The 11,813-nt window shown below is 58.4% G+C and overlaps 1 protein-coding gene and 1 long non-coding RNA gene across 2 annotated transcripts in view; one reads left to right on the top strand and one right to left on the bottom strand.

The window, feature by feature from the left end:
• Positions 1–1,479: 1,479 nt before the first annotated feature.
• Positions 1,480–3,410, bottom strand: LOC149993900 (uncharacterized). The gene is made up of 3 exons (XR_016507752.1): positions 3,179–3,410; positions 2,431–2,519; positions 1,480–2,015 (listed from the first exon to the last, which is right to left on the bottom strand). It is a non-coding gene; the product is annotated as an uncharacterized LOC149993900 (long non-coding RNA).
• A 1,863-nt stretch (positions 3,411–5,273) lies between these two features.
• URI1 (URI1 prefoldin like chaperone) overlaps positions 5,274–11,813 on the top strand; it is a 36,139-nt gene continuing 29,599 nt past the window's right edge. Inside the window, exon 1 of the mRNA XM_090259336.1 lies at positions 5,274–5,590. Within this exon, the coding sequence (XP_090115462.1) occupies positions 5,492–5,590 (99 nt within the window). The 5' untranslated portion in view covers positions 5,274–5,491. The remainder of the gene's footprint in view (positions 5,591–11,813) is intronic.

The following is an 11,813-nucleotide window of genomic DNA, read 5'->3' as shown; positions in this document are numbered from 1 at the left end:
TTAAAAAAGAAAACTGGCCCTGGCTGGGTGGTTCCATTGGTTTGGAGTGACCTTCTAATGTGCCAAGTTTGTGGGTTCAATCCCCGGTCAGGGCACATACAGGAACCAACCAGTGATGAATCAGTAAGTGGACCAACAAATTGGTGTCTCTCTCTCTCTCTCCCCCCTTCTCAATTCAATGAAAAACTAAATGAAAAGGAGAAAACTGTGTACCTTAAGAATGGCTAGGGAGGGAGGTGACTCATGTCTCTGGATGACTGGTTGTCCCAATGTTAGAGGCTGGGTACCACCATCAATGTCACGGGGCTCCTCCTGCCTGGACCTTGCCTCTCTCTGGCCCTCCCAGGCCATGAGGATCTGGCTGCCTTTGCTCAGCTGAGCTCCTGGCCTCAGCAAAGGCCCTGCCTGGTCAGGAGGGTTAGAGGGCAGCTGAGGAAGGTGTTCCTTCCAGCCCTGAGGCCGTCCCTACAAGGTGGTGACCTAGGGCACCTATTGCTTCAGTGCCCAGGACCCCCCTCTGGAGGGCAGACAGGATACCCTCAGGGCTGGGAGGGCCACTGGGTCAATGACACGTGCAGCTGGCCAGAGAGGACATCGACCTGGTTTGCTCCAGAGAACAGGTGACCGGGCCCCTGGAGCCCTGGGTGGCACGTAAATAATGATCCGTGGCCACTTGTGTCATTGGCGACAGCAGGACAAGCACAGGAATGACAAATTAGGAAACTGTGAGGGATCTGTGCGGGGAGGGGGCAGTGCATCAGGGCAGGGGCACAGGGTGGGGATGTTTCTACACCCGAGGCAGAAACACTCGCAGGGTGATTATTAGCACGTAATGGCAAATGGCAGCACACTCCTCAGGAGGGAGACCGACGCATGCATCACAGCAGCTGGCGACGGAGCCCGTCACACCTGGCGCAGCGCCAGGTGCTTGCCCCGGCCGGCTGAGGACACAGGTGAGACCAGGCCGTGTGACTGCGGGGTCAGGCTGCCTTCCTGCGCCCAGAAATGGCCTGCGGGACGCGAAGGCTCTGCTCGCTCTCCGCACACTTCCTCGCGGGCAGAGCCCTGGCTCGTGTGGCGCCCGGGGCTGCCCCCGGACCACGCGCCCCGCTGAGTCTTGCCCCCTCCTAAACTTTTCTTTTCTTATTACGACAACTTTTTTTAGGAGAAGGTTTAGGTTCACAGCGATATTGAAAGGAAGGTACAGAGATTTCCTTCTACCAGCAGCCCCCACCAGTTTGTTACAGCGATGACCCCGCGCTGACATGTCATTGTCACCGGAGCCCACAGCTCACATTAGTGGTCATTCCTGGACAAAATGTGTGATGACACGCAGTCCTTGTCAGGGCGTCGTACGGAGCGGGCCCACTGCTCTAAACACCCTGTGCTCCTCCTGCTCATCCCTCCGCGTGTCCCGCAGGCCGCGGCGGCCACTGGCCTTCCTCCCGTCTCCGTGGCCTGCCTTTTCCAGAAAGTCATACGGTTGGGACCGGACAGCATGCAGGCTCGTCAGACGGGCTTCTTCCGCGTGGTGCCATGCACTGAAGGTGTCTCCATGTCTTTTCACGGCTGCTAACTTGCTCGCTCTCTTCCTCCCTCTCTGTTAGTGCTGAGTGATATTCCGTTGTCTGGTGGACCACAGCTTACTTCTTCATTCACGTACCCAAGGACATCCTGGTTGCTTCCAGGTCTTGGCATCATGATTAAGCTGCTATCAGCATCCATGTGTGGTTTTTGTGTGGACATAGTTCTCCACTCCTTTGGGTAAACGCCAAGGAGCAGGACTGCAGGATTGTTCTGTAAAAATATGTTTAGTTTGGTAAGAAACCGCCAAGCTGTCTTCCAGAGGGGCCGTGCCGTGCCGCATCCCCCAGCGAGGGATGAGTGTCCCTGCTGCTGCCCGTCCTCGCCGGCGCTGGGTGTCACTGTCCAGGTTTTGGCTGTTCTTATAGGTGTGCGGTGGTGTCCCGTTGTTTTACCTTCCACTTTTTATTATGGAAAATGTAAACACGCACCTGGGAAGACAAAATGTATAATACCTTTCTCCCCTCGCCCATCCCCCAGCTGCAACTATTTTCAGTTCATGGCCAATCTTGCTTCATCTCTACCTGTGCCTCATCCTCTTTACACACCCATGGGTGGGGGAGCCGAGAGCCTTGGGGAGAACTCCAGCCCTGTGCAAGATGCCTGGCCCAGAGAGCCAGGCCTGCACCTTGGCAAGACCGTGACCTTGTCAAGTAAAAGGGGAAAAGGAGGAGACCAGGCTGGAAAAACGTGAGAGGCCACAAGAACCATCTTCAAATTTTGGCCAAGCAATTCAGAAGCAGAGAAACACATTTTAAAAGCTCAGGAACTCCAGGGAGACAAATTGGGGGCACAGCTTGAGGGAAAATGTCGAAGGCACAGAAACTAGCACAGAAGGATACTCACCAGACTGATCCTTGTGAGCGCTGGGGGCTGGGATCCATGCTGGGGGTTGTGCTCCAAGGACACTTCGGCCATGTGTGAGTGTTTTAATTCTTTATTTCAAAGGAAAAGACATTCAAATTTTGCCTTTACTAAGAGCAACACAACTCTAAAAGGAGGCATTTTCCACAATGACGACTGTTTCCCAAAGGAAGTACCCTGTCACCAGCGATGTGTCCGGCTGATGCTGCTGGATGTGGCAGGGGACCCAAGCTGGGCCATGGAAGAACCACCCCAGAATTTGTTGAAACACAGGGATCATGCATGGTTCAGCTGATCTGCAGGGGTCCCAGGACATTTTCTTTCTAATTTTCACAAAACTTGGAACTTCCCTGGGTATTGGATAATGTTAAGGAATTATTAATGTCCCAAACAGATATGTATAAAGATGCTCAACTCACGACTCATCAGGGGAATGCAAACTGAAACCACAACAAAGACAGCCTCACACCGGTTTGGATGGCCGTTGTCCGGAAACCCAAGCTAAGAGGTGCCGTTAAGGGTGTGGAGAAGTGGGGCCCTGTGCACTGTGGGTAGAAGTGTAAGACGGTGCAGCTGCTGTGGAAAACAGCATGCCCCCCCCCCAAAAAAAAAATTAAGATAAAACTACCATATGACCCAGCAACTCCACTTCTGGCTATTTATCTGAAAGAGTTGAGATTGGTATCTCAGAGAGATATGTGCACCCCCATGTTCGCTGCAGCGTTATTACCAATAGTCAGGGTGTGTGCACAACCGGCATGTCCGTCCTGGGGTAAAGAAAACGTGGCGTATACATACAGTGATATCTTCAGCTTTAAAAAAAAACGAGGAAACCCTGTCATACACATGTGACAACTGGGCGAACCCTGAGGACGTTACGCGAGGGGAAGTAAGCCAGTCACAGCAGGGCAATACTGCACCGTCCTGCCTACAGGAGGAACGGAAAGCCGAGTGCGAGGTGGCTGCCCCGGGCTGCGGGGAGCAGACGTGGGAGCCGCTGCTACGCGTGGATACAAAGTCTCAGCCTCACGAGTTCAGTGAGCTCTCCTGTCCTGTCGTATAACACAGTTCACTACAGTGAGCACTTAAAACTGTCAAGAGGGTAGATATGTTAAACTACCAGGACACAAAAAAGGAGTGATTGTCACTGTAACGATTTTTCTTAGGTTTGATAATGATATTGTGGTTATATTGTAACAAAAAGTATCGACCTGGTAGAGACCTATGCGGAAATAGTTACAAGTGGAGTGATACAAGTAGCGAATTTGCTTTGGAACAGCGAGGTGGGGAGGTTGGGATGAAATACACTTGGCTGTGGGCGGATTATTGTTAAAGCCGGGCGGTGGACATGTGGAGTTCATTACTATGCTGCTCTGCTGTGATGAAAGTTTAAAAAGTGAGCTGCTAGTGGAGGCTTGAGGAGGGGTGCGGGCCGCTAAGGACAGCAGAGCAGGAAAGCCTGGCTATTTGAAGGGCGGTCTGAGTGACGCAAAGGGCTTGCCTTGCAAAGACCTGGAAGAAGTGTCACAGGCAGAAGGACTGGCCAGTGCAAAGACCCCGAGGCGGGCATCCGTGGAAAGTGTCTAAAGAGGAAGGAGAGAAGCCCCTGGGGTGGCATGGGAGGCAGGGGCCCTGCGGGAGGTGGGAACGTGGGTGGGTAATGTAGGATTCCAGAGGGGCGCCTGGCTTTTCCCGGTTGCAGTGAGAGGCCACGGAGGGCCCCGCGGGGGAGAGCGATTCGATCTGGGTTCGTATGAAGAGCTCACTCTGGCCGTGGAGCTGAGAATAGACTGGGTGTGTGTGCGCCACGTGTCTCTGGCTGCCCGGAGTGGAAACTCTGATAGGAACCGCTGGAATCAGCCAGGAGATGCGCTGGTGTCTTTAACCCGAAGGCTGCAGGTCATGCAGACTCCGGCCCGGGCGGCCTCAGCCCAGGCACAGGCGCCGGGATGCGGCCGCGGGCTCGGGCTCTGCGGGCTGGCCGCACCGTCGACTTCGTTCTGAGATCCCGAGGCATCTCGGTGGCCTTCCTGGATGAAACACAGCAGGCGGCGTGCTTGGGGCTTCCCGGCCGAGGGACGGGTAGATGCCTTATGGAAGCACCTCCAAAGAAGGAGGAAGAACGTCCGCAGAAGCCTCCAGAAACCCTGTATTTGTGGGGTGCCCATGCCCCTTCCTGAACTACCCAGTCCCTGCGGCCGCACGGGAGCGGGGATGCGCCGCGCCGGGTGTCAGGGCCACGTCCATGCAGCGCGCACTAACGGGGCAGGGGAGACGGCACGGGACCGCGAGGATCGGAGGAGAGGCCTTGTTCACACCGAGCGCTGTGGGATGAGGACCGTGGCCTTGGTAAGCGCACGTCAGCACGTGCGCAGGAGTCACTACACGGGCAGACAGAAGTGCATCTTCCAGTTCCCTAAACAGGCGCAGGGAGGACTGGCATTTGCTCCGGCTCAATGGCCGAAGCGGCAGCCTGAGTGCGTGAATGAAGCTCCCGCCGCCAGAGGCGGCACCGGACGCCGGGGCTGCGGGGCGGCGGGAATGCGGGGCACGAGGCTAAGTCCGTGTTCGGGCCCGGGGACGCTCCCGGGGCGCGGACCCCGATCGGCACGAAAGCTTCTGGAGGCCGCGCACAGCCTCGGCCTCGGGCAGCCGCGCCCCACGTGACCGGCGGGGGCGGGGCGAGGGCGGGGCCGCGCGCTTCCCGGCGTGCCGCGCGGGCGGGGTGCGGGGCGGGGCCACGTGGGAGCGCGCCGCCTCGGGACGCCAGGCTCGGCCGGGCCGCCGGACAGCGCCTCCCGCTCCCCGGGTGCCCTGCGCTCCGAGCCCGCGACGGCGGCGGGCGGCGGGCGGCATGCGCGTGTGAGATGCGGCGGCGGGCAGCCGGGACGCGAGCCGCGGCGGAGCAGGCGGGCGCGGCCTCCTCAGCGCGGGGCGCGCCGTGCATGAGGGCTCGCACGCGGGCGCCGGGCAGCCGCCGGCCGCGCCGCCTCCGCAAACACTTGTTTAGGACTCGTTCGCCCCGCTGAGGGCCCGGCCCGCCATGGAGGCCCCGCCGGACCCCGCGCCCCTCGCCGCCGCCTCGGCCCCGGCCCCGCTGCGCGCCCCGGAGGTGGCGCGGCTCCGCGAGGAGCAGGAAAAGGTAACAGGCCGCGGCCGGGCCCGCGCTTCCGCCGCGTCTCGCGGGGCGCCCGCGTCCCCCGCCCCGGCCCGACCCCCGGCCCGACCCCCAGCCCGACGCCCGGCGCGGCCCCGCTGGCTCCCGCCCCGCCCCGCGGAAGCGCTCAGCCTCCGGGCCGCGAGGGAGGCCGAAAGTGACGGCAGAAACTTTTGTCACGTGCTCTTGTTGTCCTTTGTCCGCAGCCCTTGGACCCCGGGGGCGGGGACGCGGGCAGGAAAGTGGGGCGGGCCGTCGGCGGAGGGGTCGCTGCCCGGAAGCGGCGTCGGGCCGGGGCGGCCGCGCTCCCAGCGCCGGCGGAGGCCCCCGAGCCGGGTCCTCGGCGGTCTGAGCGGCCGTCGGCGCGGAAGGGAGCCCCGCGTGTCCCCGGGGGGTGGCCTGGGAAGACGCCCGCGCCCCGCGGAGGACGGCGTCGCCGTTTACGCGCCGGGGTTCCCCTTGGATCCTCCCTCGGACCCTGGGGCTTTTCAGGGTCACCCCTCCGGGGAGCCCGCGGTGCTGGCTTAGAAAAGCAGCCTTAATGCCCGCAAAGCGCCCCGTGTCGGGGGGGGGGTCATGGGTAAGGGGGCCAGGGCGTCGCTCCAGCGCCCTCACCGGGGACCCCCGACTTTCCCCGTGGCCCGATCCTGCGGGACACTCGCCGCGCCGCGGGCGCCCTCAGCCCGGCCTGGGGGTGGGGGGGCTGCCGTGGGCCCTGGCCCTGACCCCCACACACGCACGATCAAACCCACCCCGCTTGGCCCGGAGGCCCCTGCTGTGGCGGTGCCCATGCTCCTGCTGGGGGGCCCTTTCCTCCAGGAGCCCCCACACCCGCGGGGCTTCCGGCCCGGCTGCCTTGTGGATGGGGCTTCACGCGTCCCCCAACGGGCGTGTTCAGGCTGGGAGACGTCCACGCACCTTTCTTCTCTGAAGACGAGCCTGGAAGGAGGAGAAGACCGCTCCTCGGGAGGCCGGTGACCCGTTCTCGGCAGAGCCGCGCCCGCCCACCCCTGCTCGGCCGTTTGGCAGGAACGGCGGGGCAGACCCTCGGCGGCGGCGGCCTGGACTACGGAGGATACGCCCGCAGCGCCCGGAACAGCCCCCGCCGCGGCGCCCAGTGTCGCGTGAAAACCGCCCTGGGCTGGGACCCGTGGGGGCCGGACAGCCGTGCCCAGGGGACACCGACCCGGCGCCCAGGGCCCGCTCCCGGGCCTCCCCGCGGGGCACGCTCGCTGCTCGGGGGACCCGGGGTCCGGCTGCACTCGGAGAACTCAGTGCCGTGGGGACCGTCACCTAGGAAGTGGTCAGGGCTGTTGCGAGGGGCTGCGTTCCGGCTCTGACGCCCGCCCAGCCCCAGGGGCGCGGACGTGGGGGCGCTGCTGGGTGGGGGGGACCCGGGCGCAGCAGGTCCGGGTTTCCGCGCGTCAGGCCAGCCGATGGTGCGTGGGGCCACCCCGACCCCCCACCCCAGGAGCGCGCCCGCGGGTAGACGCCGAGGGGAGAAATGGGGCGTCCCGGGCGCAGGGCGCCTTAGGGGCCAGGTGTCAGGCTGCGGCCGCGGTGGGTGGCCGGGGGCCCGCGGGGTGCGGTTGCCTGTTGCTCATCGGGGGACCGTGTCCAGGTTTTAAGGAGCGGAGCCGCTGTCCCCGGCCACCCTGGGAGCGCGGACAGCGCGCTGGGAAGCTGCGGAAGCGGCGGGCGGGCGTCTTCAGAAACCGGGCAGCACCCGCAGCGTGTCCTCGCCGACAGCGCCCGTGCTGGGACCCGCCTGCCCCCTTTCGATCCAGCAGGGACGCTGCGGAGCGGCCCCTGCCAGCTGAGCTCGTGATAAAGACAAACGGAGGCTCCAGCCCTCGGGGCCTGCGTGGGAGGCCTCGCGCAGGCGGGCCGGTGGTGCGGCGTGTGTGTGTCACGTGCTCGTGGTCACGTCTGTGCACACGCGCATCACACGCCAGGCACGGAGCACGCCGCCCACGGCTTCCTGAAAGGGAAGGACATCGCAGGGGCTTTGTTCCCATAAAGAACTCTGATAGCCCTTAATTTCACTTTAGGAAAAACGGGGGTGGTGTATCTTTTACTTCCTGGGCCTGAGCGGTGGCTCTTGGCCGGTCTGAACGCCAGCCAGGCGGCTTGTTTCCTGGTTACTCTCCTTTCCTTTCTTTTCCCGTCGAGGATTTGTTTTCTCTCAGTTCTCTGTCAGGAGATACAGGGGCAGGAGGGAACTTGGATTAACTCTTTTTTTCTTTTAACCAAGACTTTTTACAATTAGCAGTAATATTTTTGGTGGAAAAATTGTAAGCTGCTTAGGAGCCTGTATTTTATTTCTCCAGGATCAGTTATCTTTTATTAGCAGAATCACTGAGACGCTGTTGTGATGTGGAAAAAGAACTGTACACTGTTGTTTTTGTAAGTTTATTTGCAGGATAGTAGTAAGTTTGGAAAATTCATGAGGATAATATTCTTCATTATTTCATTGTAATTGTCCCTCAGTGGCTCATGTAATTCTCACTCAGAATTTTGGAATAACTTACACTTTTTTGATGTAGAACTAGGGAGTTGAATGCATTGAGTAAATATTTCAAAATTTTCATAAAGCAAAACAATAACTTGTGGGGAGTTTTCATATTTCTCTCGCGGAGAAACTGCCACGTATCCCGTGCAGTAGCTTTTCTCTCCAAGCCCCAAGCCCAGGCCGGGTCACTCGTCAGCAGATCCTTACCGAGCGCCCATTCTGTACCGGATGCACCCTACAGAGGGTGCAGGAGTGACCAAAACGGAGTCGCTGCTTCAGCGGAAGTGACATGCTCGTGGCAGAGACTTGGAGCGGGCCCACTGGAGATGGCACGGGCTGTGAGGTTAGGTGGAGCGAGAAGTCAGGTGTCGAGGGCCGCAGGGGACTTCTTAGGTAAGGAGGCCAGGGCCCTCCTGTCCGCGAGGCTCTGTTTGGGCAGGACCCTAACGTGAGTGGGGGGCAAACTGCATGGCCTGGGGAGGGTATTTTGGGGTCTCACACCCGGGCCAGGGCACGCCGGTCAGAACCCATGGGCCCGGAGCTGTCTCCCAGCAGTGGAGGGTCTTGGTTTTTATTTTGTTAGGTGAGGAGCCGTTGGAATGTGTTTGGGGATCCCACTGATCTTAACTTAAAAGCCTCCGTTTGTCACGCGCGTGGAAGGGGACGCGCGGGGTTGCATTAGAGCGAGTGAGTCCTGTGTGTGTGGCCAGGTGCTGCGGCAGGCGCTGGAAGTGGGGTGTCAGGATCCTCGTTAGCTCTTGGTTTTTCAGGGTCTTGCCCTGAACTTTCTCATGGGGTGTTTGTGCCTTCAGGTCTACTCGCTTCCTGAAGTGGTCACAGTTGGCTCTCCTGTCAGCGGGGGTGGAAGTCCTCGTCACCACTCGCCTCTCCCTGTGCTTGTCATAGTCGCTAGGCGTCTGGGTCGTGGCTCATGAAGCGGGTCGCCTTTTCTAATGTTTATTGGATCGTTGCATTGCTTTTTGGTAAAACACCTGCTCTTGCCCGGTTCCTGTTGGCATGTTTGCCATATTCTAATTGACTCAGTAATTCTCGATGCACTTCTGAGAGGAGCACCTTTTCAGGAGTCTTTTGTCATTCCCCCCTTGCTGCGACGGTAGCGCCTGGACCTGAACAGGCACCTCCTGTATGCCCGGTGGCCTTCCGCCTGGTTTTGTGTCTGGTCTCCCCGACCCCAGCATTCAGAGATGTCCGCCCCTGCGTCTTCTAAAAGCGTCCTAGTGCTGCCTTTCACGGTCCCATCTGCAGCCCCCCGGAACAGGCTTGTGTCCAATGGGGGGGCTGTTGAGGTCACGCTTCACTTTCTACGAGGTGGGTAGCTAGGTGCCCCACCTCCGCTTGCTGGGAAGACTGTCCTCTGCACTGCGTTGCCATCTCTGTCACCAGTCAGGTGGCTGGACCTGCGGGTCTCTTTCTTGACTGTATTCCATTGGCCTGTGTGTCTGTCCTTGCACCAGACCTACCCTGTGCAATTACTGTGGCTTTGTAAGTCGTCCGGAAACTGGGTCGTGCCTGTCTCGCTGCGGGTCCTCAAGCTTGCCTTATTTTATCCTCTCCGATCCTTATGCTGCTTATCTTCCGTGCCTTTTGCATCGGCTAGGATTTCTGGTGCCATGCGGAGCAGCGGTGGTGACAGGGGACATGAGGGGTAAACTTAGCAAAATCCCCCCCCCCCCCCTCGAGAGCCTGGGTGAGGGCCTTCTCCTCTCCCGCCCTGGCCTCCGTCTCCTCGTCCTTCTGCCCTTGCTCCCAGGCTGCTGCGGGGCCTCTGCTCTCTCCCCGCTCGCGTGGCTGGCGCCCACGCCGCTCAGGCTCACCCACCTTCGTCCCTGATCCCTGGTTGCCCATCCCCGGCATGACACGGGGCCACGCTGTCCACACAGGCCTGTGGTGGCCTGCCTGACCCCTTCCTTCCCACCACGGTGGGCTGGGTCTCGTCAGCCCTTCCACGGGGCGCGCACCTTCTCTCGGGGGACCGCCAGGCTGTCCTCGCCAGGCTCTTATGGGGAAACAGCGGGTCAGGTCTTTCCGTACGTGTTGCCGTGTTTGGCATTGCCAGTCCTTGGAGTATCAGCGTTCCGACGTTACCTGTTAGGCTTTTATTGTCACCGTTTGATCTGTGAACATGTGTTATTTGCTTAGGTCTTTGCATTTTCTCCGTCATCACTTAGTTGTGGTTTAAGTCTACCCATCTTGCCATATATTTTCCACTTGTCAACTTTGTTGTTTTTCCTTTATTTCTCTTTCTTTTGTGCTAATAAAATATATTTTAGAAGCTTGGCTTTGTGGTGATAGGGTTTTTATTTTCCTCTTAGTTACTACCTTAGAGATTATAATATGTATTCTTTTCCTTTTACAGTCTCCCTTAGGTAAGTAGGAAATTATTCACTGATCTGAAGTTTTGCCACTTAGGAAAGTATTCGGGTCAGCATTTGGTAACTTAATTTAATTAACAGACCCCCTTGTGTGTGCTGTTATCATATCTTTTACCTCTACATGTCTTTAACCCCCAACACACTAGGGTTATTGTTGTGTTAAACATTATATCTCAGTTTTTATTTACTCCCAGGCTGGTAGGTCCCCCCCCAGCGCTTTACAGATGCCATTCCGCGACCGTTGACGGCCTTTCCAAGTTCTGTTTGCTCTCCGTCGGTCGGTCTCACTGTTCTCGTCCCAGGGCAGTTGCGGGGTGTTTGCCCCTCTGTCTGCCCGTGCGTGTTCTCTTCACCTTTGGCTTCCAGGCGCGTGGTTGTGTTGTGCCTGGACGGGGTTCTCCTTGTGTTCAGCCTGCCGTGAGTGTGTAGACTTTCCTGCATCTGTCATTTGATGGCTTTTGTGAGTTTGGGAGATTCTTACCTACTCTTCAGATACTGGTTTTGAGCCATTTTCTCTCTGCTTTCTGTGCCCGGGACGCACACGGTGAGACTTCTCACGGGGTCCTCGCTCCGTTTTCTGGCTCCCGTTGCTCTGCACGCCAGTTTGGGTGCCTTCTGTGGACCTGTATTCCGTTCACTAACCCTCAGGTCTTATCTACTGAGGGTGCTAGTAAACCCATCTAACAAGTGCTTAAACTCAGCTCGTTTGTTTTTTATTTTTAGAATTTATGGTTTGACATTTTAAATGGATTCGAGCCCTCTGGTGACGTCTCCAACCTTCCCTGTGTTTTCACGAGGGCGTTAATTGCAAAGCATCTGCAGAGTGTAAGTCACGTTAGGCTCTGTTTTTGATTGTTTATTTTTCCTCTTGGTTCCTTAGTTAGCTGCTTCTCTTTTCGTGCAATTTTTAACTGAACGCCAGACATCGTAGTGGAGCGTGTAGGGACTTTAGCTGGGGTTACCTTCCTTCAAAGAGGGGTACGTTTTCTTGTAGCATCCACAGGGCCCATGGGTCAGCGTGACTCCGGTGGGGGCTGGCTTTGGGTTCTGTGCGGGCTGGTCTGTTTGAATGTGGCCCCTCTTGCTGGCCTGTAACCCCCACTCCTAAGGCACGTCTCTAACTCCATAGGGAGTATGACTTCTTCATGACTTACGTGATGACGTATGTGTAGTTCTGTTTCTCTTCTGTTCTTTTCTGTTGGATTACTTGCCTGTACTTGCAATAGTACCACAGTTTCTTACAAGGCTTTCCGTCTTGTAGTAAAATTTCTCTAGCTTTGTTCTTTTTCAAGATTGCCTTTGC

Source organism: Furipterus horrens, unplaced genomic scaffold (assembly GCF_987537825.1).
Source record: "Furipterus horrens unplaced genomic scaffold, mFurHor1.1.pri manual_scaffold_13, whole genome shotgun sequence".
NCBI lineage: Eukaryota > Metazoa > Chordata > Mammalia > Chiroptera > Furipteridae > Furipterus > Furipterus horrens.
Note: the sequence above shows the minus strand (reverse complement) of the source record. Positions and strands in the feature narration are given on the sequence as shown.